Source organism: Eucalyptus grandis, chromosome 3 (genome assembly GCF_016545825.1).
Source record: "Eucalyptus grandis isolate ANBG69807.140 chromosome 3, ASM1654582v1, whole genome shotgun sequence".
Classification (NCBI taxonomy): domain Eukaryota; kingdom Viridiplantae; phylum Streptophyta; class Magnoliopsida; order Myrtales; family Myrtaceae; genus Eucalyptus; species Eucalyptus grandis.
In genome coordinates, this window is record NC_052614.1 from 13,992,923 (window position 1) to 14,018,053 (window position 25,131).

Sequence of the window (25,131 nt, forward strand, 5' to 3'; positions counted from 1 at the left end):
AGGATCTTCTTAGAATGTTTTGTTGTATCGCTTTGGAGATATAAATTCAGTTGATCTTTAGTAAGATAAGACATGTTTGCACAAATGATCTTCTGCCTAGAGTGTGTCATTATCTATTTTGGGATTCATAAGATAACAATTGGTTGCTCCTCTTGACTTGATGATGCACTTATATGTTCCCCTATCTTGGTTTGTTGTTTAATTTCAAACATCCGTAGTTCATAAGCAAAACATCATAAGAAAATACTTAGCAAATTATCAGTACTAGATGTTATGAACATATTCACAAATATTCAAGAATTGTCAAAGATTATCAGTAGCAAATTATGAGCAAATGTTAAGCATAGCTCTTCACATCAAGTAACTCTCCCCCTTTTTACCATCGATCAAAAAAAAAAAAAATGAGAAACAATTGCATGAATCAAAAGATCTATTTCATTAATGGCAAGAGATAGGACTGTTGGGAATAACGGATCCCCGAAAACCAGATTCGACACTAAATCGAACCCCTAAAGCAATGCGGAAGACGGCCCGGAAAACACGTATCACCGATCGTAAAGCACACCACGAATTCGAGCGTACCTTGTTAGCCACGGATTAGACACCGACGCCGATAGAGGAAGAGAAACTGGCCCTGTTCGATCCGATGACGCCTTGAAGGGGAGAAAACAGTGGCCTTATGCTTACTGTTCTTTTTGGAGGGAGAGAGAGCGCGGGAGAAGACGTATGTTCGTTTTCTTTTTCCAACTGGTGTCATCTCTCTCTCTCTCTCCTCCCTTTTATACCTTCCCCCATCCACGGGCCCTATTCCCGTGGGCCGGGCCTTTTGGGCCCAGCATGGGCGGACGAACCTTAAGCCCATCACCAATTAAAACCATCAAGGACGATACAAGAAAGTGGACCTAAGCAATGAACTAGAATAGATAAAACAATAGGAGCAAAACATGAGCACGTAAAGATTTGAGAAAGTTTAGGAGTGAGGGCGTTTGCACTGCCGATAGGAAGTTGGCTATTCGAGTTCACTAGTCTCCGGTTTAGGGTGTACGGGGTTGTAAAAATCTAGGTTTGGGAAGGTATGCTCGATTTTCACCATGTATCAAGTCAAAGACAAGATGGTGGTCTTGATTTCCTTGACATCTACTTGTAGTTGGTTAAGGCTGGCAAGAGAGGGAAGTACATCCACAGCAGGTGAAGGTGATTTTTTTGGTCAAGGTGGACAACGGGCCTTGGATGGTGCTAATGCCTTAGCATGATTGCACTTTTTTGGTTCAAAGAGCTCAACAAGTCTTTCCTTGAGCTTTGCCATTGTTCTATCATGGTCACCGTGACCAATGAGGAAGATCTCCCCTCGGTGATTGAGGGTGTCAAGGGTTGAGCGGCGTCGAGAGGGGCGAGCGGCATCGAGGGGTGTTAAAGGCGTCGAGTAGCGCCAAGGGTCGCAGAGTCGAGGGGTGTTAAAGGCGTTGAGTAGCGCCAAGGGTGACGCGGAGGGGGTCCAACGACACAAAGAGTCTAAGCTTCAAAGGGCATCAAGGGGTGTCGCCGAGAGGAATGAATCGAGTCGTCGGAGAGAGATTTCAAAGTGACATGGGAGAATTGGGACACACAAGTACACGAATGCACGTTCCCTTATCCATGATCTTAGATAGGGAAACTCTCAAGACAAAAGCTTTGAAAATTATGTTACCTATGAGATAGATACAAATGAGGGGAGAAAGCCCCTATATATACAAATGTAGGTTTAACTATAGTTATAAATTTCTCTTTAATCTGACGGTAGAGATTGCATCTCCCCATCTACATAACTACTCACATTTATTTCAAGAGTATACAATTATAGTATCACCCACTTTAGGAGTATCCTATAATATTTGAGAAAACACTAGGACTTAGGAGATCATGCATCAATCACATAAATCCATTGAATTGTGTCACTTCTTTAGATTGTGATGCACACATCATTGAAGTTGATGTCATACAGGGTTGCCCCCTGAATTGGGAGGATTTCTTAAGCATAATTTCCTTGCTTATCTTCCATTCCATTGTGTGCGTTGTTAGGGGAAAATTATCAAAAAAGTCTTAAATCTATTGTAATTGTGCCGATTCAGTCATAAACTTATTTTTTGACCAATTAAGTCCTAAACCTTTTACAATTATTTTCGATTAGTCCATCCAACCAAAATTGGCTGGCTGGCGCTAACATGGCAGCCAACCAACACTGGTGAGCTTTTTTTAATAATATTTTAATTTTGAAATATTTTATTAATTTTTTTATCTTTTTTTTTTTCTTCTCCCTCTCCCTCCTCCCTCCTTCTTCCTTTGGCTCTTCGGCGACCGGAGGTGGTCGGGCTAGCTTGCCTCATCGTCATTGCGCAAGGGCGAGCTTGCCAGATTTAGCGAGGGGAGCCTCACCATTGCCAAGTCTGGCGAGGGGAGCCCCGCCGATTGATGAGCTCGCACCCGGCGACGACTGGGTGAAACCCTGTTGAATTTGGCGAGGTGATTGGTGGGCTCGCCTTAGTTCGGTGACCCGCCAACCTGGCCGGTCGTCGGAGCCAAAGGAAGGAGGAGGGAGGAAAAAGGAAGAGGGAGAAGAGGAAAAAGAGAGAAAAAAAGGATAAAAATATTAATAAAACATTTCAAAAATAAAATATTATTAAAAAAGGTTTCCAGCGTCAAACCGGTCAATTTTGGCTAGATTGACTGATCGGGAATAATTATAAAAGTTTAGACTCAATTGGTCAAAAAAATAAGTTTATGACTCAATTGGCATAATTGCAATAGGTTTATAATTTTTTTGATAATTTTCCGGCTATTAGTAATAATAAGGCAATAGATGCCCGCAGTAGCACGAATTGCAGCCTTATGACCCAAAAACCAAGGTCACTTGCCTATAAGTTTGCTTCTATCAATGTTTAGTGAGATACTGAAATTGAATGTTTATGCTTACTTAAGCATAATTTCACATTCGTACGATGATTGCTTCTTTTGTGATATTATTGGAGTGTCTGATGTGTCAACTGTTATTTAACCCTCATCAGAGATGGCAACCCTTCCATCTTGATCCTGTTGAATAATTTGAGAATCGTATGAATTTGAGACTTTTCGAAAGCGACCTTAAGAAAATGGCAATGATGAGGGTTAAACTTGGGCCGGAGCGCTTAACTTCTTTTTTTTTAATCGTTGGTCAATTTTTGCTGACCAAATTATAGAATTAGATACCGGAGTACATGTTGTATTATAATTCGAAAAATTCATGGAGCTTGTTACTGTCCTCATTTAAACTTGGCCACAGCTATTGAAGTTTCTTGAAAACTTTCTTGAACTTAGGATCATGATTGCTCCAGTTTCATTTAAACTGAGTTATGGCAGTTAGATTCTCTTCGAATTTGTAACAATGATTGCTCAAGCTCGATCTTAATCATCTGAGTTCCGTCGAATTGAATCATGGCCACTTAGACTTTATCAAATCCGTGGCCTTCGCAGCCATAACTACTCATCCATGTCATGACCGCTCGAGCTTTGTCAAGCTCGGTCATGGCGATTGGGGCTCCTTCGAGCTCGATGCATCACTCTTTCAAAGAGAGAGAGAGAGAAGGGTAATAATCAACATGGAAAAGAGCCAAGGAAAATTTCAAGCATTAACCATCAGCAAATTCCCATGGGGTCAACTTAGTAAATTCCGGGTCATAATTTTTTAAAGGTAAAAAGAAGATTTTTGATTCTCGTACGAAAGTACATGAGTCAACCACGTTAGTAAAACTCAAAATTCAAAACCATTCGTATGTTTTTTTTTTTTTTTTTTTTTTTGTCAGGAAAAGTATTTCGCTTTTCGCACGCCCATTTTTCAGCTCCCCACTTTCTCTCTCTACCTTCCCGAACGGAGGGATTACAGGGAAAAAGTTCACTTTTTTAAGGTCTCTCTCGTCGTCTCCCTCCTTTCCCTGGCTGCAGAAAAGTGGATTTTTTGCAGATCTCAGTCCGCCCCATTCTCGCACACCAGGTTCGCAAACCGGTGATCCCAGAAGCTTGAAACCCTCCGCAGCAATGGCGATCATAACGGAAGAAGCAGAAGACCATCATCAAGATCAAGAACCGAGGCCAAAACCGAAACCAGAACGAGAACGAGAGGCGAGCCCACCCCAAAACCCCGCTGCTGCTTCCCAATCTTCGCGCACGAACCCCTTCGTTTTCTGGTTCTACTTCACTCTGGGCGTCTCTCTCGTCACCTTCCTCTTCGTCTCTCTCTCTTCCCTCTCCCCGCAAGACCCCAAGTCCTGGTTCCTCAGCCTACCCGCTAGCCTTCGCCAACATTACTCCAAGGGCCGCACCATCAAGGTCCAGATATACCCGAATTCTGGTCCGGTCGAAGTGTTCGCGATCGAGGATGGGCCTAGCTCGGCTGAGAATGTGTTGATTATTCATGGGTTGGGTGCGAGTTCTTATTCTTTTAGCAGGGTCGTGCAGTCTCTGGGCTCTAAAGATATACGTGCCATTGCGATTGACTTGCCTGGAAATGGGTTCTCTGATAAGTCCGTCGCTGTTGAGGAAGAAAGAGAAAGTGGCACTTTGGAGAGGTTTTGGGACGTGTACAGTGAGATTAGGGAAAAGGGTGTGTTCTCTGCCTTTGATCAGATTATTGAAACTGGGCAAATGCCTTATCAAGAAACCCAAGTTCCGCGGGTGGTGAGTAGAATGAGTTTTAAGGCACTCGAATTGGGTGCCGAAGAGGTGGGTAAGGTGCTGGGGCAAGTGATCGAGACCATGGGGCTAGCTCCGGTTCATCTGGTTTTGCATGATTCAGCTCTGGCAATGAGTGCCAATTGGGTCTTGAATAATGAGGGACTGGTGAGGAGTGTAACCCTGATCGATACGTCAGCGAAACCAGCATTGCCTTGGTGGTCCTTCAAGGTTCCAGTGCTTCGCGATGCTGTCTTGGGTGTTCCTTTCTTGCATAAGAGGTTGATCAGGTCATATTGTGTGAAGGGAATCAGTAGTCCTGATGCCAATGCGCATGGGATTCTGATGAAGGGAAGAGGTGGAAGTAGAGCTATGGCTGAAATTGGGAAGAGGTTGAATCATAGCTTCAATGTTGCAGAATGGGGTAGTTCAGAAAGGTTGATCTCTATGCCGATGCAAGTGCTTTGGTCCAGTGGTTGGTCCACGGAGTGGAGGGAAGAGGGGCATCGGATTGCCAAAGCACTTCCACGAGCTAAATTCGTTGAACATTCTGGTGGTCGATGGCCTCAGGTCAGGATTCTAATATACTATATCATGAAGAAAACTGCTTGCATTTTTCCAATGTTATTCCATGTGTTATTGGATTAACGTCCAGTTTTCTTAAGGTGTGAAAATTTAAACCACGGCTAGAATAGATAACAAGATAATGAGGCTGTGACTTTGAAAATATTGCTGAAATGAGCTCTGCTTTCTGTAGCTAAATGTGGCTAGAAGGTGTTGTGGCTAGATATGGAAAAGGGAGGTTATTGAATAGGTTAATTAGCAAAACTTGAAAGATTTTGCGGAACTATTCAAATCAAGTTTGATGTAAGAATGAACAGTCAGTATATGGAAGATTAAGCAGATGATAACAAATGCAATGTGCTTCTATCAGATAAGTATGAAAGTAAATGGAGAGAGAGATAGAAGATGATTGCTCACAGATCTTTATATAGGTTCAGCTTAGATCAAGCCTATCTCCATTCTCCTAGACAAATGGCCAATAGACTGGAATCAACTAGTGATTCTTTGAGAGTCTACAACGTAGCTTGTGCCACTTTTGCCAAGTTGGTAGATCTCACTACCAATCCAAGCACTACTAGCACACTCCCATACTTCTCAAAAGAGAACACAATTAATGAAACACTCTCGGTAAACGAACTTCTTGCTCAGTTGTAGGAGTATAAACGTGTCAGAGAATATAGCTTTCTCAGTTGTAGTTCTCACAATTCATGTCTTCTTCAGCATCTGTAGATCTTATATATTCTTCAATATACAAGCTGGTCGTTGGATAATTTAGCTGTTGAAGATAAACAGCACAATCATTGGGAGATCTGGTCACCCATACAATAAAATGTTCCTTGCAATAATGTGGTTTCCACAAATATAGTCACATATATTAGGAAATAATATTTTCCTCCATTTTGGTTGACAACTTATTTGGATTTTCCTTCTGCATTATCCCTTCTGAGATTCCACGTCTGTGCTTGCTGTCAATGTTTCTTGAGACTTATTGATAGGCAACACAATATCTAGGTCTTCAAATCATGATGTGTAATCACATGATAAGCTCGTTCTTCTCCAGCTGATATAAGGAGCTGCTTCTATTGACTTATGTACTGCTTTCCACTCTATCTTCTTGAGTGTGACCACAACTGGATAAGCTGTTCACCTTGTCATGCATGGTATCTCCAAGTCTTCATGAACTTCCCTGTTTTCTGACTCGTTCACTTGCATTAAGGTCCTTTCTGCCATAATCAGTTTTCACTTCATACTCCAGGTTTTATGAGTGGTGATAGAGCTTTCCTTGTGTTTGTTCAACTTGAGATAAATCATAAGATAACATTTACATTTATCTTATGTCTGATGTGAATATTTTTTCAACTTCAAAATATCATAATAGGTGTTCCCCATAGAAGTTATAAGCTACTCTCTACTTATTAAAAATATTAACTTGTTTGACTTGGGTCTGGGGACTGTTTGACTGTTTAGTGAAACGAACTTTTGAAAGGTGCCAATGTAAAATTGAATACACTGAAAGATACTCTTCAAACAGTAAACGGTTAGACATAGAGATAAGAAAGTGTTTTCTTATAATGTACTTTCAGCAGTTGTTTGTGCCTTAGTCATATGATTTTGGGGACTTATTTCACCTAAAGGATGGTGTCTCCATGGTTAGTTTGTGTCAGAACGCCACTGTATATTCCTTGCTTGACTCACATGCAGGAGGGACAGAGTAAATTGTATTTTGGCTACAGAAATACTGAACTATATGGTAGTAAGACCAATTTCGTGCCAAGTTCAATTGTGCCTTGCTACGTAACTGGCAATAGAAGTGAGTTAGGACATTTTGTCCGCCTTAGCATCTGTGAGTATCATTATGTGTATGCTAGGTGCAACTTGGGAGGAGAGATTACTAGTTATAGTCAATCAGAAGTTGAATTCAAAATGCAGATTCATTGAATTGATTTATTGCAGCATATCAAACACCAACTTTACAAGTACTGAGCACTTAAGTCGAATTAACTAAATGTCGATTGTGCCCTACATGAGTAAGTGTAAAGAAGTTTGCTGGTCACATTAAGTCTTCACATTGATTTTCTCACACTTTACTGGAACATGGTTTGTCTTCTTGCCCCACTGTCTCCTGATTGTGTTCTTTCAACCCTTCTGTGGATCGTTTGAAGAATCTATGCCAAACAATAGCCAACCATGAAAGACATTAAGTGAGCTTTGTTTCTCACATGATTGGTGTAGGAAGATGCTGCGGAAGAATTGGCCGAAATCATTTCAAAGCATGTGTCCTCCTTGCCAAAATCTGTGAGGAAAGTCGAGGATGAGCCTTTGCCTGAGCATGTCCAGAAGATTTTCAATGAAGCACAAGGCGAGGATCACCACCATCACCATCACCATGATCATGATCGTGATCATGATCATATGGGTGGATATATGGGTGCTTATGGAATGGGTCATGGATGGGGAGGTTGATTAGACCTCATTGAGGAACATTGAAAGTGGTTGTATTGAACATGCTAGTTAACATAGATGACTCTGATCCCAAATCATGGTATGGTTTCTATGCATCATTTCACCTAGCATTGTGAAGCATATTATGACAGCTTGCTACCTTGCATCGTTCACCATGACATCATGCACGTGGTTGAAACCATGATGCTAATTTACCTCTTCTTCTTTTTTCCATCTTTTTCTTTTTTTTGTGATTCTTTCAACCCGAAGAAAAGATTAAATTAGATCTTTGTGATCGTTTATACTGTTTATTCAGCCTTGAATTGATGATGTGAGAATGGTTAATTTAATGTCATTTCCAAATTGTTCATGTTGTTCCTGTATGCTACAAATAGGGTTGTCTGAGGATCACGTGTCGTGTTCATTAGTCTTTACAACCATGGTGTGGAAACTAGGGCAAGGCTATTTCCACGAACCTGGGGCATATTTAATTGCCTGGATAAAAGTTAGGATATGATATATTTTATCTTGTGTTTGGTGACCAATTAATAGCGAGCCGCGTGCCCTTCTTTATTTCACATGTTGACTGCTTGTCAACTTAAAAAGGGATCTTAAATCTCGTATGCCCCATTCGACCACCCGGCAGAAGACGCCAACGCCATTCCTGATGAGGCGACGAACAAATGAATTTTGCCGTTGTTTTCCAAAGAAAAGTTATTCTAGTTCCTCCATCTCCATGAACAAGAAATAAATCTACCACTATCATCATACACAGATGACATAACATCATCGTACGTACTTCTTTGCTCATCATTCAAATATTCGAGTAGATTGAGCATGCGAAATTGAAAGTTCAGCAACATCACAATTGTGGGTATCATGCAACAACAGCTCACTTGGCAAAGGAAGACCAGAATAATCTGAGAGGGAGCTTCCATTTTGCCCCCAGTAAATGGTTCTTGAGCTGTTGCTCTGGATTGTATTCAATGGAGGCAAACATGGGTTTAGATCCAGACTGAAGAAAACCTGTAGTTGGGCTTTATTTAGTTAGACGGTAGACAATCTTGTTGAACAAGTAGAGAAATAAAATACAGTCTGTTGCTAGCATGAAAGCTACCACGTAAGCAATAAGGTCCAGCTGCGAGCAAGACAGTTCTAGTTTCCATAAGAGGATATATAGAGAAGTCATCTTTGCCTTCTTAGCGCTCTCAAGAGGCCCTTCAACATTTTTACCAAAAGCAAAATGTCATTTTATCGATATACAACAATGCAATGCACTTTCAAGTAGGGATGGATCCAAAAGAAACTTCTTGGGGATGGCCGGGTTGGCCAACAATATACGATTATTTTTTTTTAAATCAATATGATTATAAATTTCAATATAAATCTCAAGAAAAATTTATGAAAAAAAAAACTCAATAACATAATTGTGGCATCCGGAAATTCAAAGCCAAGCCTTAAGGTGTGTTAAATGTCTTTAATTAGGTGATAGAATTTTATGGCTTATGCTTTTGCCAATTTGTCCTTTAATTTGATGAATTTTGCTTCCGCTATGAGTCGCGCATGGGACCGCTTTAAAAAAAAAAAAAATGCCTGTAATCTGGCAAGGCTTAATTTAGCCAAGAGATAGAGATGGTAAAAGATGTAAAACCGGCGCCGGTGACGACTGCGAAGGGTTCGGGGTGTCACAGCCGCCCTTTTTGGTATCAGAGCAAATGGTTATAGGTGGAGTGATAAGGAGCCTCATTTGGAAATTGAGGAACATGATGACAATACACACCATAGGGTCTGAAACGTAATAATTGAATAACGGGTGATGAGTATTCACTCGTAGATCCCTAGTAGTTTATTTTGAGTTATTTTAGGTGCCAGTAACATGTATATGTTATTTATGTAGTGATAGTAATTGCTTTGAGTGGAGGCAGTGAGTCTCAGATTATTCCTAAGGCAATGCTTGGAAATTGCAGGAAAGTCATGGTGCGAGCTGGAAGTGCTCATCCATCGAGGGCTGAAGCCTCTGCTGCAAGGGCTGAACCCCGAATGGAAGACATCTTGCAAGCATTGGCCAATATTGGAAATCTGATGGAAAGGCAAGTGCAGCAACAACCCGGAGTGGAACGTCACCCTCAGGGGCTAGTGGAACAATTTCTGAAATTGAAACCACTTAAGTTTAGTGGAATGGGAAGTCCTGAGGAGGCGGAACATTGGATTGATGGAATGGAACGAATTTTCCGGTTGTTGGACTGCACTGATGCTGAGAAAATAGTCTTAGCAGAGTACCAATTGGAGGGAAATGCGAAGTTTTGGTGGAGAGCTTCGAAGGATATAATCTTTCCACCAGTGCGATGTGAGCTGGGAGGAATTTGTTAGAGCCTTCAATAGGAAGCATTTCTCTGACTGTGCTAAGGATAGGAAGATTACTGAATTTGTTCAGCTAGAACAAAAGGGGTTGACTGTAGATCAGTATGAGGCTAGATTTTCTGAATTGTCTAGATATGCTCCTAGATTGATTGAGGATCGGGAGGAGAAGGCTAAGAGATTCTGAAAGGGCCGAGGACCGACATTAGAAAGCAGATTGGTGCCTTTGAACATAAGAGATTATAATGAGATTTATGAAAGGGCGCAGTTAGTGGAGCAGGAGCTGTTGAGGGAGCGGTCGGAATTTAAGAAACCATTGAATTTTAGTGATGTGAAGAAGAGGAAGAGGCCTTATTCTGGTCAAGGTCAGACCTGGAATGTGAAGAAGAAGGGTAATTTTGGAAATTTTGGAGGGGCAAGGAGTGGTCTGAACATAGGGAAAGCACCCTATCAGCCTGGACAACAGAAATGTTTTGGCTGTGGACAAGTGGGACATCTTAGGAGGAATTGCCCACAAGAGAGGTCGCAAGTGAGTGTTGGCTCAGTGCGACAGGGATATCAGAGTGCTGTTAGGTCAAACCCGCAAGGAAATCCTCAGAGACCACCTGCACAAGGAAGGGTGTATGCGATCACCCAGGAGGAAGCGGAAGCTTCCAAGAATGTTATCTTAGGTACGATTCTTATTAATGGTGAAAAGGCATATGCATTGTTTGACACGGGTGCAACGCATTCGTTTGTGTCTGAAAGATATAGATGTTTGAATAAGATAGAAGTTATGCCTCTTGAGACGCCTCTTTGTGTTTCCACGCCTTTAAAGGATATGGTATTGTCTACATTGGTGTGTGAAAATTGTAAGATTTCAAATGGAGGAAAGGATATGGAAATAGACTTGGTTGTAATGGCTATGTATGATTTTGATGTTATTATAGGAATGGACTGGCTTCGTAAGTATCGGGCTAGAATGGATTGCTATAGAAGAGTGGTACAATTTGTTTTACCTGATCAATCTAGTTGTGAATTTTTAGGAGGTCAGACCTATTTGCCTGTAGCGCTTATTTCAGCGGTAGAAGCTTGTAAGTTACTTGACGAAGGATGTCAAGGGTACCTAGCCATAGTTAGAGATTATGCCAGGGAGGAGCCTAATCTTGAGGAAGTTCGTGTAGTTAACGAATTTCAAGATGTATTTCCTGAGGAATTGCTTGGATTGCCGCCAGAGCGGGAGATTGAATTTGAAATTGAATTAATGCTTGGAACAGGACCTATATCGAAAGCCCCGTATAGAATGGCCTTAGTTGAATTAAAGGAGTTGAAAGTGCAACTGCAAGAATTGCTTGACAAAGGATTTATTAGACCAAGTGCTTCACCTTGGGGTGCACCGGTCTTGTTTGTGAAAAAGAAGGATGGGTCAATGCACTTGTGTATTGACTATAGGCAGTTGAATCAGGTGACTATTAAGAATAAGTACCCTTTGCCTAGAATTGATGATTTATTTGATCAACTTCAGGGAAGTTCGGTCTTTTCTAAGATTGATTTGAGGTCGGGGTATCATCAGTTGAGAATCAAGAAGGAGGACATTCCTAAGACTGCGTTTAGAACTCGTTATGGACACTATGAGTTCCTTGTTATGCCATTTGGATTGACTAACGCCCCTGCTGCATTTATGGATTTGATGAATAGGATATTTCAGCCTTACTTGGACCAATTTGTGATTGTGTTTATTGATGATATTTTGGTATATTCAAAAGGGCCTAAAGAGCATGAGCAGCATTTGAGGATAGTTTTGCAGACTCTGAGAGAGCATAAGTTATATGCTAAGTTTAGTAAGTGTGAATTCTGGTTGGATCGGATAGTATTTTTGGGACATGTGGTGTCAGGAAAAGGAATTGCAGTAGACCCGGCAAAAGTTGAAATGGTAGTAAATTAGCCGAGACTAACAACACCTACTGAGATACGGAGTTTCTTAGGATTGGCTGGTTATTATAGAAGGTTCATCGAAGGATTTTCAAGGCTAGCAGGACCTTTAACTAAGTTGACCCGAAAGAATGTGAAATTTGAGTGGAATGGAGAATGTGAAAGGAGTTTTCGGGAGCTTAAAAGGAAATTGACTTCAGCTCAATTCGACTATACCTTTGGACACGATGGTTTCACGGTGTATAGTGATGCATCTCACAAGGGACTAGGATGTATGTTGATGCAGCATGGCAAGGTTGTAGCCTATGCATCCAGACAATTGAAACCTCATGAGCTAAATTACCCGACGCATGATTTAGAGCTAGCAGCTATAGTGTTTGCCTTGAAGATATGGAGACACTATTTGTATGGGGAAAAGTTTGAGATCTATATGGATCATAAGAGTTTGAAGTATCTGTTCTCACAAAAGGAGTTGAACATGAGACAAAGGAGGTGGATGGAGTTGTTGAAGGATTATGACTGTGAGATAAGATATCATCCAGGAAAAGCGAATAGAGTAGCAGATGCTCTTAGTTGAAAGTCGGCCGCAGAAATAGCTAGTTTAAGAATGGCAGAATGGGAATTGTTGGAATCTGTGGCAAATTCCGAATTTAAGTTAGAAGTGGATTGTCTTACTGGTATGCTTAGTGCATTAAGGATTGAGCCAGAGATTATCCATAAAATTAAAATTCTGCAAGAATCTAACCTAGAGATTTTGAAAGTGAAAGATGCTGTATCTTTAGGGAAAAGATCCGAATTTCAGATCTCTGATGATGGAATAGTAAGATGTCAAGGACGACTTTGTATTCCCGACAATGAGGAATTAAGGAAGGAAATTCTGTCGGAGGCACATAAGAGTAATTATAGTATCCACCCAGGTAGTACAAAGATGTACAGAAATTTGCGTCAGCAATTTTGGTGGAATGGTATGAAGGCAGATACGGCTAAGTACGTGTCTCAATGTTTGACATGTCAGCAAGTAAAAGCGGAGCATCGTAAACCCGCAGGACTTTTGAGACCATTAGACATTCCTGAATGGAAATGGGAACATATAACGATGGACTTTGTGCAAGGATTGCCAAGGACATCAAGTAGTCACGATTCAATTTGGGTTATAGTGGATCGTTTGACTAAGTCGGCTCATTTCTTAGCGATTCGCATGGACTACCCAATGGATAAGTATGCAGACATGTATGTAAGTCAAGTGGTACGCTTACATGGTGTTCCAGTGACCATTACTTCATATCGAGATTCGAGGTTTACTTCAAATTTTTGGAAAAGTCTTCAAGTTGCGTTAGGATCTAAGCTTCAGTTTAGTACAGCTTTTCATCCTCAGACAGATGGTCAGTCAGAAAGAGTGATCCAGATACTGGAGGATATGTTGAGAGCCTGTGTGATTGATTTCAAAGGAAATTGGGATGAAAGATTGCATTTGGTGGAGTTTGCCTATAATAATAGTTTTCAGAAGAGTATAGGCATGTCACCTTATGAAGCATTATATGGAAGGAGATGTAGGACTCCTGTCTGTTGGAGTGAAGTAGGTGAAAGGAAATTGACAGGACCTGAATTGGTACAAGTTACCGCTGAAGCTGTCGATGTTATCAGAGAAAGGCTTAGAACGGCTCAGAGTAGACAGAAAGGTTACGCAGATAGACGTAGGAGGCCTTTGGAATTTAGTGTAGGAGATCATGTATTCCTTAAGGTATCTCCAATGAAAGGAATATCTCGATTCGGGATGAAGGGTAAGCTAAAACCTAGGTTTGTCGGACCTTTTGAGATACTTGAGAAAATAGGTGACGTGGCTTATCGTTTAGCGTTACCTCCTAAGTTAGGAAATCTGCACGATGTGTTTCATGTATCGATGTTGAGGAAGTACCAGCCGGATCCTGGTCACATACTCGATCATGAAGCCATCAAAATGGATGAGAAAGTGAGGTATATTGAAAAGCCTGTGCAGATATTAGATCGAAAGGAGCAAATTCTTAGGACTAAAAAGATCCCATTGGTTAAGGTGTTATGGCGACATCATGACGTGGAGGAAGTCACATGGGAAAGTGAGGGTCAGATAAAGGAAAAGTATCCCTATTTATTTCAAGAAGGCGCGAGTAGTGCTTGAATTTCGAGGACGAAATTCTCTAAGGAGGGAGAATTGTGGCATCCCGGAAATTCAAAGCCAAGCCTTAAGGTGTGTTCAATGTCTTTAATTAGGTGATAGAATTTTATGGCTTATGCTTTAGCCAATTTGTCCTTTAATTTGATGAATTTTGCTTGTATTGTGGAAATTTAAATTTAAATGCTTGGCCATATGATTTAAATTTCAATGATTAAAATATTCCAAGACTTTGGCCAAGATGGAAATTGGAATTCAAAAATATTATAGAAGAATTTTTTTTTTTTTTTTTTTTTAAAAAAAGGGATAAAATTCGAAATGGGCCTTGGGCCCATTAGCCTAAAGCTTGGTGGGCCAAGCTAGTCGGCCCATTGGGCCCAAGAGGTGGCTGTCGACCAGCCCAAGGAAGAGTGGCCGGTTGGGCCAAAGCCCAAGCCCAATTGAAATTCAAAATTTAAAAGCCCAAATGACAAGTGGCAAAGATGATGGGCATGCATTGGTTAATTGGAGAGGCAAGGTAATCATGAGCTTTTGGGGAAATAAAGGGGGTTAGGGAGAGAGTGGCCGGCTCTTCTTTGCTTCATTTTGGCCGAGAAAGGTGAGAGAGAGAGAGTGTGTTCGAGAAAGGGAGAGACCGAGAGGGAAAGGAGGAGCGGCCGAGAGAGAGGAGGAGGTGTGTCCGCCGTTCGTCCGCCGTCCGACCACCGTACGCCGCCGTGTGTTGCTGTGTGTTCATCTTGGAGGCAAGTGGGGTCCTTAACTTCTCTTGCATGTCTGTTTTGTTGGTTGCATGTTCGGTTTTAGGCGTGGTTTGGGCGAAGAACCGAGGTAAGGGTTGAATGTGTTCAAGGTAAGGGATTGTTTTCGTTCGGTTTGTGGTAGTCAGTACCTTATTCGAGCTTTCATGTGGGTTTGGAGTTAGATTTTGGCTTCGGTGTCTTCATGAAAGTTGAATCTAATGTCTTGTACTATGACATACTAAAAATTCGTAGAAAACGATGGAGATTTGAGGGGTCAAAAGTTCTATTATACGGAGACTTAGATCTACGAAATTTTCACTGACCTCTTGTCAATTTCTTGTTTGCATGTTGATTTTTGTTGGAGATCTCACTTTGTTGTCTTCTTGAAAGTTGTAGGAAACACCTAAGCTACAACATACTCAAATTTGAAACAAAAATAACAAGTATAACTTGGTGAATCGGTTAGATTTTGGAGATGGTTGATTCTGGTGAGGTGTACCGAGACACCGAGACTTCATGGGTTAAAATGGTGACCATAACCTGGTTATTTGACCTAGATCCCTTCATGAAAATTGTAAAGGACATATTTTTACATAACATACTTAAATTTCAGAAGGAACTAAAGAGATTTGATGGGTGAAATCTAAGAAATACGGAGGAGTGTGTTCTGGACGTCGCGGTAGAGATTCCAGAAGCTTCGTAGGGCTATAGAAATTAATCTAAAAATAATTTGGCTTAATGTTCTTAATGAAAAAGGTACGAAAATGTGTTGGCTATCACCCTGTAAAGTTTCGTAATTTTTGAAGACCGAATGGGTATTTTAATTTAATTTATTCGGAAACTGTGCAGTGGGTTTAAATCCGAGAATTTTAGGATGTTTTGGAGGAAATTGTGAAATTGTGAAAAATACGACTTGGCCACGAATTTTATATAAAATTGTAATCCTATAAATGATTATTGAATATTATGATTTTGGGAAAATCATAAATATTAAATATTTATTTATGAAAATAAATAAAATAATAAAATAATAAAATAATAAAATAATGAAATAATAAAATAAAATAGATTTTTATTTGGCCATGGATTCAATTCCATTTGTGTGGCACTTGTGTGATGAGGTCTTTGTACATGCATTAAGTTGAAATACTTATGTGATTAAGCTATGACATGTGCATGATATGTGAATTGAAATGCAAGTGTGATATGTTTGATGTCATGCCAGATTTCCATGTTAAATTGAGATAAAAGATAAATGTGGATGAGAATGAGGTTGTGGTGGAGGATGTTGTCTGGTGGCCTGGTGGCGTAATTCCGAGATTCCCTGGGAGTTTCAGGATGCCCGGAATGTGGGGGCCGGAAGCCATCGGAGGTTTCGCAGAAGGGAGTGACTCGCGATGCCGGGATTGGGGTGCGAGATCCCGGCTAGAAGGGTAAAGGCCACAAGCCCTGTCGGAGGTTTCTGTCCGAAGGGAATGCCTCGTGATGCTAGTTGAGATGCGAGATGCTCGGAATGTGGGGGCCGGAAGCCCGGTGGCCATGAGATGGCTGGAATCTTTGGGATCCCCTGTCGGAGGTTTCTGCCCGAAGGGATGGTGATGATGGTGAATTTGATGATTTGAGAAAAGATAATGTGGGGATCAATTATAAGTAAAAGTGGAAATTGAGATATGATGTGATATGCATGGTGATGCATGGCTAATGATGATATGATGTGGTATGCATGGTGATGCATGGCTAATGATGATATGATGTGATATGCATGGTGATGCATGGCTAATGATGATATGATGTGGTATGCATGGTGATGCATGGGTGATGCATGGCTAATGATGATGTGATATGCACGGTGATGCATGGCTAAATGATGTGATGTGATGCATGGCTAATGATGATGATATGCACGGTGATGCATGGCCATGATGATGATATGCACGGTGATGCATGCTATGATGATGATATGCATGATGATACATGGCCATGATGATGATATGCTATAATGATGCATGAATAGCTTGACATCAAAAAAGGTAAGCAATGCATTGTATGATGGTATGCATGGTGCTTTGAGTTGTTATTGGATTTCCTGTCTCTGCCGAGTGGTTGTACTCACTCCTTTTGGGGATAACATTTCAGATTAGCACTATGCCGCTACCCTTTGTTTCGCGTGGGGTATTTTACGGTCTACCGTCGATGTTGAGTGGAGTGTACGGAATAGGTGTCCCTCTGTGCCGGATTGACGTTTATCGAGTGCGATGCTTAGTAATGTATGATATCGGCTGGCTGGGGCCTGTCATACAAGTTCTGTCGTGCACGTTCGATGGGATGGGCTATGCGAGGGATCTGCGCCGCCACCACGATGCACGGGTTGGGTGTGAGACCTGCGCGCGATGAGTAGGAGCTGGATCTCTTTTTGATGTAGTTAGTCGACACTTTCGATGGGGGGTTTTTGTGCTCGCATGATGTTAGGGGTCGATGTTTCTTTTTGAGGTTTTAGGCTGGACATGGCTGAGTCCTAGCTTTTCCTTGTTATGTACCGACCCGAGAGTAATCCCATCTTGAAAATATATGTAAATAATGTGTCGACGTTTGTTTATAAAAATCCCGATATTTAGCTGGTGTGTATTGGTATCATGGATTGGTAGGGGGATAGATGGTGATGTTTAATTTGCTTCCGCTATGAGTCGCGCATGGGACCGCTTTAAAAAAAAAAAAAATGCCTGTAATCTGGCAAGGCTTAATTTAGCCAAGAGATAGAGATGGTAAAAGATGTAACACCGGCGGTGGTGACGACCTAAGAAGGGTTCGGGGTGTCACGGCCGCCCTTTTTGGTATCAAGGGCGGCCGTGACACCCCGAACCCTTCCTTTTAGGTCGTCACCGGCGCCGGTGTTACATCTTTTACCATCTCTATCTCTTGGCTAAATTAAGACTTGCCGACATGTGCATTTTTTTTTTTTTTTTAAAGCGGTCCCATGCGCGACTCATAGCGGAAGCAAATTAAACATCACCATCTATCCCCCTACCAATCCATGATACCAATACACACCAGCTAAACATCGGGATTTTTATAAACAAACGTCGACACATTATTTACATATATTTTCAAGATGGGACTACTCGGGTCGGTACATAACAAGGAAAAGCTAGGACTCAGCCATGTCCAGCCTAAAACCTCAAAAAGAAACCTCGACCCCTAACATCATGCGAGCAAAAACCCCCATCGAAAGTGTCGACTAACTACATCAAAAGAGATCCAGCTCCTACTCATCGCGCGCAGTCTCACACCCAACCCGGTGCATCGTGGTGGCGGCGGCAAAGCATCCTCGCATAGCTCCATCCCATCGAACGCACGTACAGAACTCTTATATGACAGGCCCCTCACAAAGCCGATATCATACATTACTAAGCATCGCACTGGATAAACGTCAATCCGGGCACAGAGGGACATCTATCTCCGTACACTCTACTCAACATCGACGGTAGACCGTAAAATACCCCACGCGAAATAAAGTGTAGCGGCATAGTGCTAATCTGAAATGTTATCCCCAAAAGGGGTGAGTACAACCACTCAAACAGATAGGGAAATCCAATAACAACTCAAAAAGGCACCATGCATACCATCATACAATGCAGGCATTGCTTACCTTTTTGATGTCAAGCGTATTCATGCATCATTATAGCATATATATCATCATCATGGCCATGTATCATCATGCATATCACATCATCATTAGCCATGCATCACCGTGCATATCACATCATCATTAGCCATGCATCACCGTGCATATCACATCATCATTAGCCATGCATCACCGTGCATATCATATCATCATTAGCCATGCATCACCATGCATACCACATCATATCATCATTAGCCATGCATCACCATGCATATCACATCATATCATCATTAGCCATGCATCACCATGCATATCATATCATCATTAGCCATGCATCACCATGCATATCACATCATATCTCAATTTCCACTTTTACTTATAATTGATCCCCACATTATCTTTTCTCAAATCATCAAATTCACCATCATCACCATCCCTTCGGGCGAAACCTCCGACAGGATCCCAAAGATTCCACCCATCTCATGGTCACCGTGGGCTTCCGCCCCCACATTCCGGGCATCTCGCATCTCAACTAGCATCACGAGGCATTCCCTTCGGCAGAAACCTCCGACGTGGCTTCCGGCCTTTACCCTTCTAGCCGGGGATCTCGCACCCCAATCCCGGCATCGCGAGTCACTCCCTTCGGGCGAAACCTCCGACGGGGCTTCCGGCCCCCCACATTCCGGGCATCTTGAAACTCCCAGGGAATCTCTGGAATTACGCCACCAGGCCACCAGACAACATCCTCCACCACAACCTCATTCTCATCCACATTTATCTTTTATCTCAATTTAACATGGAAATCTGGCATGGCATCAAACATATCACACTTGCATTTCAATTCACATATCATGCACATGTCATAGCTTAATCACATAAGTATTTCAACTTAATGCATGTACAAAGACCTCATCACACAAGTGCCACACAAATGGAATTGAATCCATGGCCAAATAAAAATCTATTTTATTTTATTATTTCATTATTTTATTATTTTATTATATTTATTTATTTTCATAAATAAATATTTAATATTTATGATTTTCCCAAAATCATAATATTCAATAATCATTTATAGGATTACAATTTTATATAAAATTCGTGGCCAAGTCGTATTTTTCACAATTTCACAATTTCCTCCAAAAACATCCTAAAATTCTCGGATTTAAACCCACTGCACAGTTTCCGAATAAATTAAATTAAAATACCCATTCGGTCTTCAAAAATTACGAAACTTTACAGGGTGATATCCAACACATTTTCGTACCTTTTTCATTAAGAACATTAAGCCAAATTATTTTTAGATTAATTTCTATAGCCCTACGAAGCTTCTGGAATCTCTACCGCGACGTCCAGAACACACTCCTCCGTATTTCTTAGATTTCACCCATCAAATCTCTTTAGTTCCTTCTGAAATTTAAGTATGTTATGTAAAAATATGTCCTTTACAATTTTCATGAAGGGATCTAGGTCAAATAACCAGGTTATGGTCACCATTTTAACCCATGAAGTCTCGGGTGTCTCGGTACACCTCACCAGAATCAACCATCTCCAAAATCTAACCGATTCACCAAGTTATACTTGTTATTTTTGCTTCAAATTTGAGTATGTTGTAGCTTAGGGTGTTTCCTACAACTTTCAAGAAGACAACAAAGTGAGATCTCCAACAAAAATCAACATGCAAACAAGAAATTGACAAGAGGTCAGTGAAAATTTCGTAGATCTAAGTCTCCGTATAATAGAACTTTTGACCCCTCAAATCTCCATCGTTTTCTACGAATTTTTAGTATGTCATAGTACAAGACATTAGATTCAACTTTCATGAAGACACCGAAGCCAAAATCTAACTCCAAACCCACATGAAAGCTCGAATAAGGTACTGACTACCACAAACCGAACGAAAACAATCCCTTACCTTGAACACATTCAACCCTTACCTCGGTTCTTCGCCCAAACCACGCCTAAAACCGAACATGCAACCAACAAAACAGACATGCAAGAGAAGTTAAGGACCCCACTTGCCTCCAAGATGAACACACAGCAACACACGGCGGCGTACGGTGGTCGGACGGCGGACGAACGGCGGACACACCTCCTCCTCTCTCTCGGCCGCTCCTCCTTTCCCTCTCGGTCTCTCCCTTTCTCGAACACACTCTCTCTCTCTCACCTTTCTCGGCCAAAATGAAGCAAAGAAGAGCCGGCCACTCTCTCTCCTAACCCCCTTTTATTTCCCCAAAAGCTCATGATTACCTTGCCTCTCCAATTAACCAATGCATGCCCATCATCTTTGCCACTTGTCATTTGGGCTTTTAAATTTTGAATTTCAATTGGGCTTGGGCTTTGGCCCAACCGGCCACTCTTCCTTGGGCTGGTCGACAGCCACCTCTTGGGCCCAATGGGCCGACTAGCTTGGCCCACCAAGCTTTAGGCTAATGGGCCCAAGGCCCATTTCGAATTTTATCCCTTTTTTTTAAAAAAAAAAAAAATTCTTCTATAATATTTTTGAATTCCAATTTCCATCTTGGCCAAAGTCTTGGAATATTTTAATCATTGAAATTTAAATCATATGGCCAAGCATTTAAATTTAAATTTCCACAATACAAGCAAAATTCATCAAATTAAAGGACAAATTGGCTAAAGCATAAGCCATAAAATTCTATCACCTAATTAAAGACATTGAACACACCTTAAGGCTTGGCTTTGAATTTTCGGGATGCCACAATTCTCCCCTCCTTAGAGAATTTCGTCCTCGAAATTCAAGCACTACTCGCGCCTTCTTGAAATAAATAGGGATACTTTTCCTTTATCTGACCCTCACTTTCCCATGTGGCTTCCTCCACGTCATGATGTCGCCATAACACCTTAACCAATGGGATCTTTTAGTCCTAAGAATTTGCTCCTTTCGATCTAATATCTCGCACATGTGCTTTTCAATATACCTCACTTTCTCATCCATTTTGATGGCTTCATGATCGAGTATGTGACCAGGATCCGGCTGGTACTTCCTCAACATCGATACATGAAACACATCGTGCAGATTTCCTAACTTAGGAGGTAACGCTAAACGATAAGCCACGTCACCTATTTTCTCAAGTATCTCAAAAGGTCCGACAAACCTAGGTTTTAGCTTACCCTTCATCCCGAATCGAGATATTCCTTTCATTGGAGATACCTTAAGGAATACATGATCTCCTACACTAAATTCCAAAGGCCTCCTACGTCTATCGCGTAACCTTTCGTCTACTCGAGCCGTTCTAAGCCTTTCTCTCGATAACATCGATGTCAGCGGTTCAGAATGTAACTTGTACCACCAGTCCTGTCAATTTCCTTTCACCTACTTCACTCCAACAGACAGGAGTCCCACATCTCCTTCCATATAATGCCCCACTCACATAGTGCAATATCATATGAAATTGATTAAACTTTGGTTTTGATACATGACCTTTACTATCGTTATCGTCGTCGTCATTATTATTATTGGAAGTATAACTAATTTCATATTCACTTGCATTTTTGCAATAGAGTCAATGGATATTATAACAGAGAAAAAGAAACAGAGGGGGAGACAGAGAAAGCGAGGGAGTGGCTTTCGAAGCCACCTGAGAAAAGTTCATTTGAGCTACAAAATAAACAACTTAAGGTCAAGCCTCAGCCCTTCCTTAAAACTGCCTTCGAGAAACCTTCTATAAATTTGTCCTCAAAGTTCATTTGAGCTCACGTAAATTTATTACAAGTGTATCATTTTAGAGTTTTTCATAATATTAATTTAAAGAGAAAAAGGAAAATAGAATAAAATATACCACCTGTGCATGTAAAAGCCCCTCTCATTTCTAAAAAGATACTTGCTTTAATTCGAGTTTAGTGGATCAACATGGTGATATGAAAGAAGGGTTGGATCTGGATTTAGATAAAATAAAATATACTGGTTTGGGGTTTTTAGAAGTCAAAAAATTAATTTGGAATAAATTTGTCACAAATATATCAATTTGGCATTTTTTATGGCAAAAAATTAGTTAGGGATAAATTTGTCGTAGGTGTATTAACTTGGATTTTTCATGATATCAATAAATTATCCAAGTAAGATATTCATCTCAAATTAGGATATAATAGTAAAAGTCATCTAATAATGATGGATGTGCCAACTCCCTCATTTTTTTCCCTTTGTAAAGTAGATGAATAAAAAAGAAATAGACATGTTGACTCATTATTTTAAAATTCCAATTCATCATATAATTATCCACATTATCAAATGATGCATGGTCTGTTGTTTGAGCAAATGGAAAGACTATATTGCACATTCACCAGTAGCTCAATGATCATAATAAACAAATTAAAATTTAGGAACGACATTATACGTTAAGTTAAAGTTATGAACTATTTTTATCATTGCTCCAAAAGTTAATTTTGTTAACGACAAAAGAAGGACAACATATCAAGCCAGAATCTTCATCCCATTACTAACCAAAAAAAAAGAAAAAGAGAGGAAAGAATCCATCGGTAAAACCATTGAATTTCACCTTTCATGGTACGAATTAGGATTTTTTGGTGGACACTTTGATGTCGCTTATAAAAGTTATTAATTAATAGCTTATCTTTATTGTTCATGATTTTCATTATTAACAAAAATCATATAGAAAAAGAGGAGTGCTAAGAAAGATTTGGTTTGCAATTTGGCATTTGCACTTGCATGTATCACACCCACCGTTTCCCCATTTAGTAAGTTGGTTGGAATCAACACCTAACTTTGCCAATTACCATATCCAGCAAAACCTCTTCATGCTTTCACATTTCCAGCTCCACCGTCCTTCTCTCCAAGGACTCTGAGCAAATCCAGTGACAGTTATTGCTTACCAAATATTACAGTGAGAAGAGAGAGGGAGTGGGGAGGATTGCATTTATGCCACTGCCCAGAGTTTGGATTGAAGACCCACCTGACATAAATCCTGCAGGGAATTTTGAAATTTGAAGGAGGAAAGAACTTCTATGGCCAGACATCATCATATGCCCATGTCGTGCCTTTATTACATTACCACAAAAGTAATTCCCGTTTAAATTTAAAAAAAAAAATGAAGTACATCTGGTAAAATTGAGTTCCTAGTGGGTAGAGTCTTCAACATGTCAACTTCATCTCTTCATAGCACTTTGAATGAAGGGCTCGCCCCCAAATTCCACCTCTTTAATTGTGGGTAGTTGGGCAATTTTGAAGACTGTGAGGGGGCACTACAGTGATGTGGATTTGAATGTGAATTGTTTAATTTGGTTGTACTATAAGGTCGGAATTTTGGAAAATAGTATTGGTCAAAATGTTCACAAGGCCTTGTGGAAACCCAAGGGCTGATTGTCAGTGAGAGTCTTCAAAATGAATACCAACTTGTCTAGCCAAAAGCAAACAATGACTTACATGACCAACTTGCAAGACATTGCTTGAAGAAACTGCAAAAGGTTTAACCAGGAATACATTGGCATCATATAAAAGGAGCAGTTGCTTTTCCTATAAAAGGAGCAGTTGCTTTTCCTAACTAACATTCCCAATTCATATCATCTCTCGCTTTTCTTCCATTTTGCCACCAATGCGATACATCTCACAATCGCTTGATGGTCAATTTTGAAAAGAAAAGGATCACGTAGGGACATAACTTTCACATGATGCTTATAAGTATTGTAACTTTTCGATTTATCACTTCACTGTCGTGATTTTACTTGAATGTATCGTTTTTCTAAAAAGTTATGGGTACTTAAATGAATGTTTTTAAAAAGTCACGTCACTCTAATAAGCATCACACGAAAAGTTATCACATTTATAATATCCCGATCTCAATCAACGTTCAATGATTTTATGAGAATTAATATTTTTTTCTTCAGCCAAAAAAGATTTTTTAATTATTTGCTATCTCTTTAATTTCTCTTGTGCTAATAACACAAAAATAATCAATTTATCCGCGGCTGAATTTATCATGTGATAACCTTTTTTTTATATGAATAGTTGCAAATAATTCCTTTTCTCTCCTCTCTCTCGTACATAACCTATTGGTCCGCACACACTTGTGTGTTGGCTTTTCTAATTGTCATTACTAGACACTAGTGACAAATCCGTGACTCTGCCTAGGTCCCATGTGTTACATATATTTGTGAACAGTGGAGCCTAGATTACGCAATATCCTGCCTCTTGATTATTATTATTATTATTATTATTATTATTTATAGGCAGACCATAGGGAACTTATTATATAATAAGCCTGCCTGAATATAATTATTGAGCTATACCAAGCTGAACATTAAGTTTGTCCTTTTCTACGAATAATAATTGTTAAATTATTGTGTCAGGGTTATCGTGGGGCTCAGGCTCTGAACGAACGGGTAAGCTGCAGCAATTTTGTCCCAAGACTCAGATTTTTAGACCTCGCAATTAACCAGCACTAACAACCGGATATTAGATAAGACAAGAGGTAAATTAAAAAAGATTAGAAAAAAATCACTTTTTGGGTATTGAGTACCATTAATTGGAAGCACCACAAAGGTACAATTACAAGGTCAGCTTGGATCAAATGCAAGAATCCTGTGACAGCATTTAAGGGTGAGGCCACCATTGGCGAACAATTTATTACTCTCTAAGTAAATCAAAACAATTTTATTTGCTTTCTAATTAAATATTATAATTGCCATTG

General features: G+C 40.4%; 1 protein-coding gene across 1 annotated transcript; it reads left to right on the forward strand.

Annotated features, from left to right (window-relative positions):
• The first annotated feature begins 3,866 nt into the window (after window positions 1-3,866).
• Window positions 3,867-8,036, forward strand: LOC104436734 (protein AUXIN RESPONSE 4). The gene is made up of 2 exons (XM_010049596.3): window positions 3,867-5,250; window positions 7,477-8,036. The coding sequence occupies exons 1-2, from the start codon at window positions 4,048-4,050 to the stop codon at window positions 7,705-7,707; spliced, it is 1,434 nt and encodes a 477-aa protein (XP_010047898.1). The 5' UTR covers window positions 3,867-4,047; the 3' UTR covers window positions 7,708-8,036.
• Window positions 8,037-25,131: the final 17,095 nt, after the last annotated feature.

What these genes read in the sequence shown, in the direction of transcription:
- LOC104436734 (XM_010049596.3), top strand. Translation starts at nt 4,048, where the DNA reads ATGGCGATCATAACGGAAGAAGCAGAAGACCATCATCAAGATCAAGAA. An exon ending in CTGGTGGTCGATGGCCTCAG is followed by an intron (nt 5,251 to 7,476) that starts GTCAGGATTCTA and finishes TGATTGGTGTAG; the next exon opens with GAAGATGCTGCGGAAGAATT.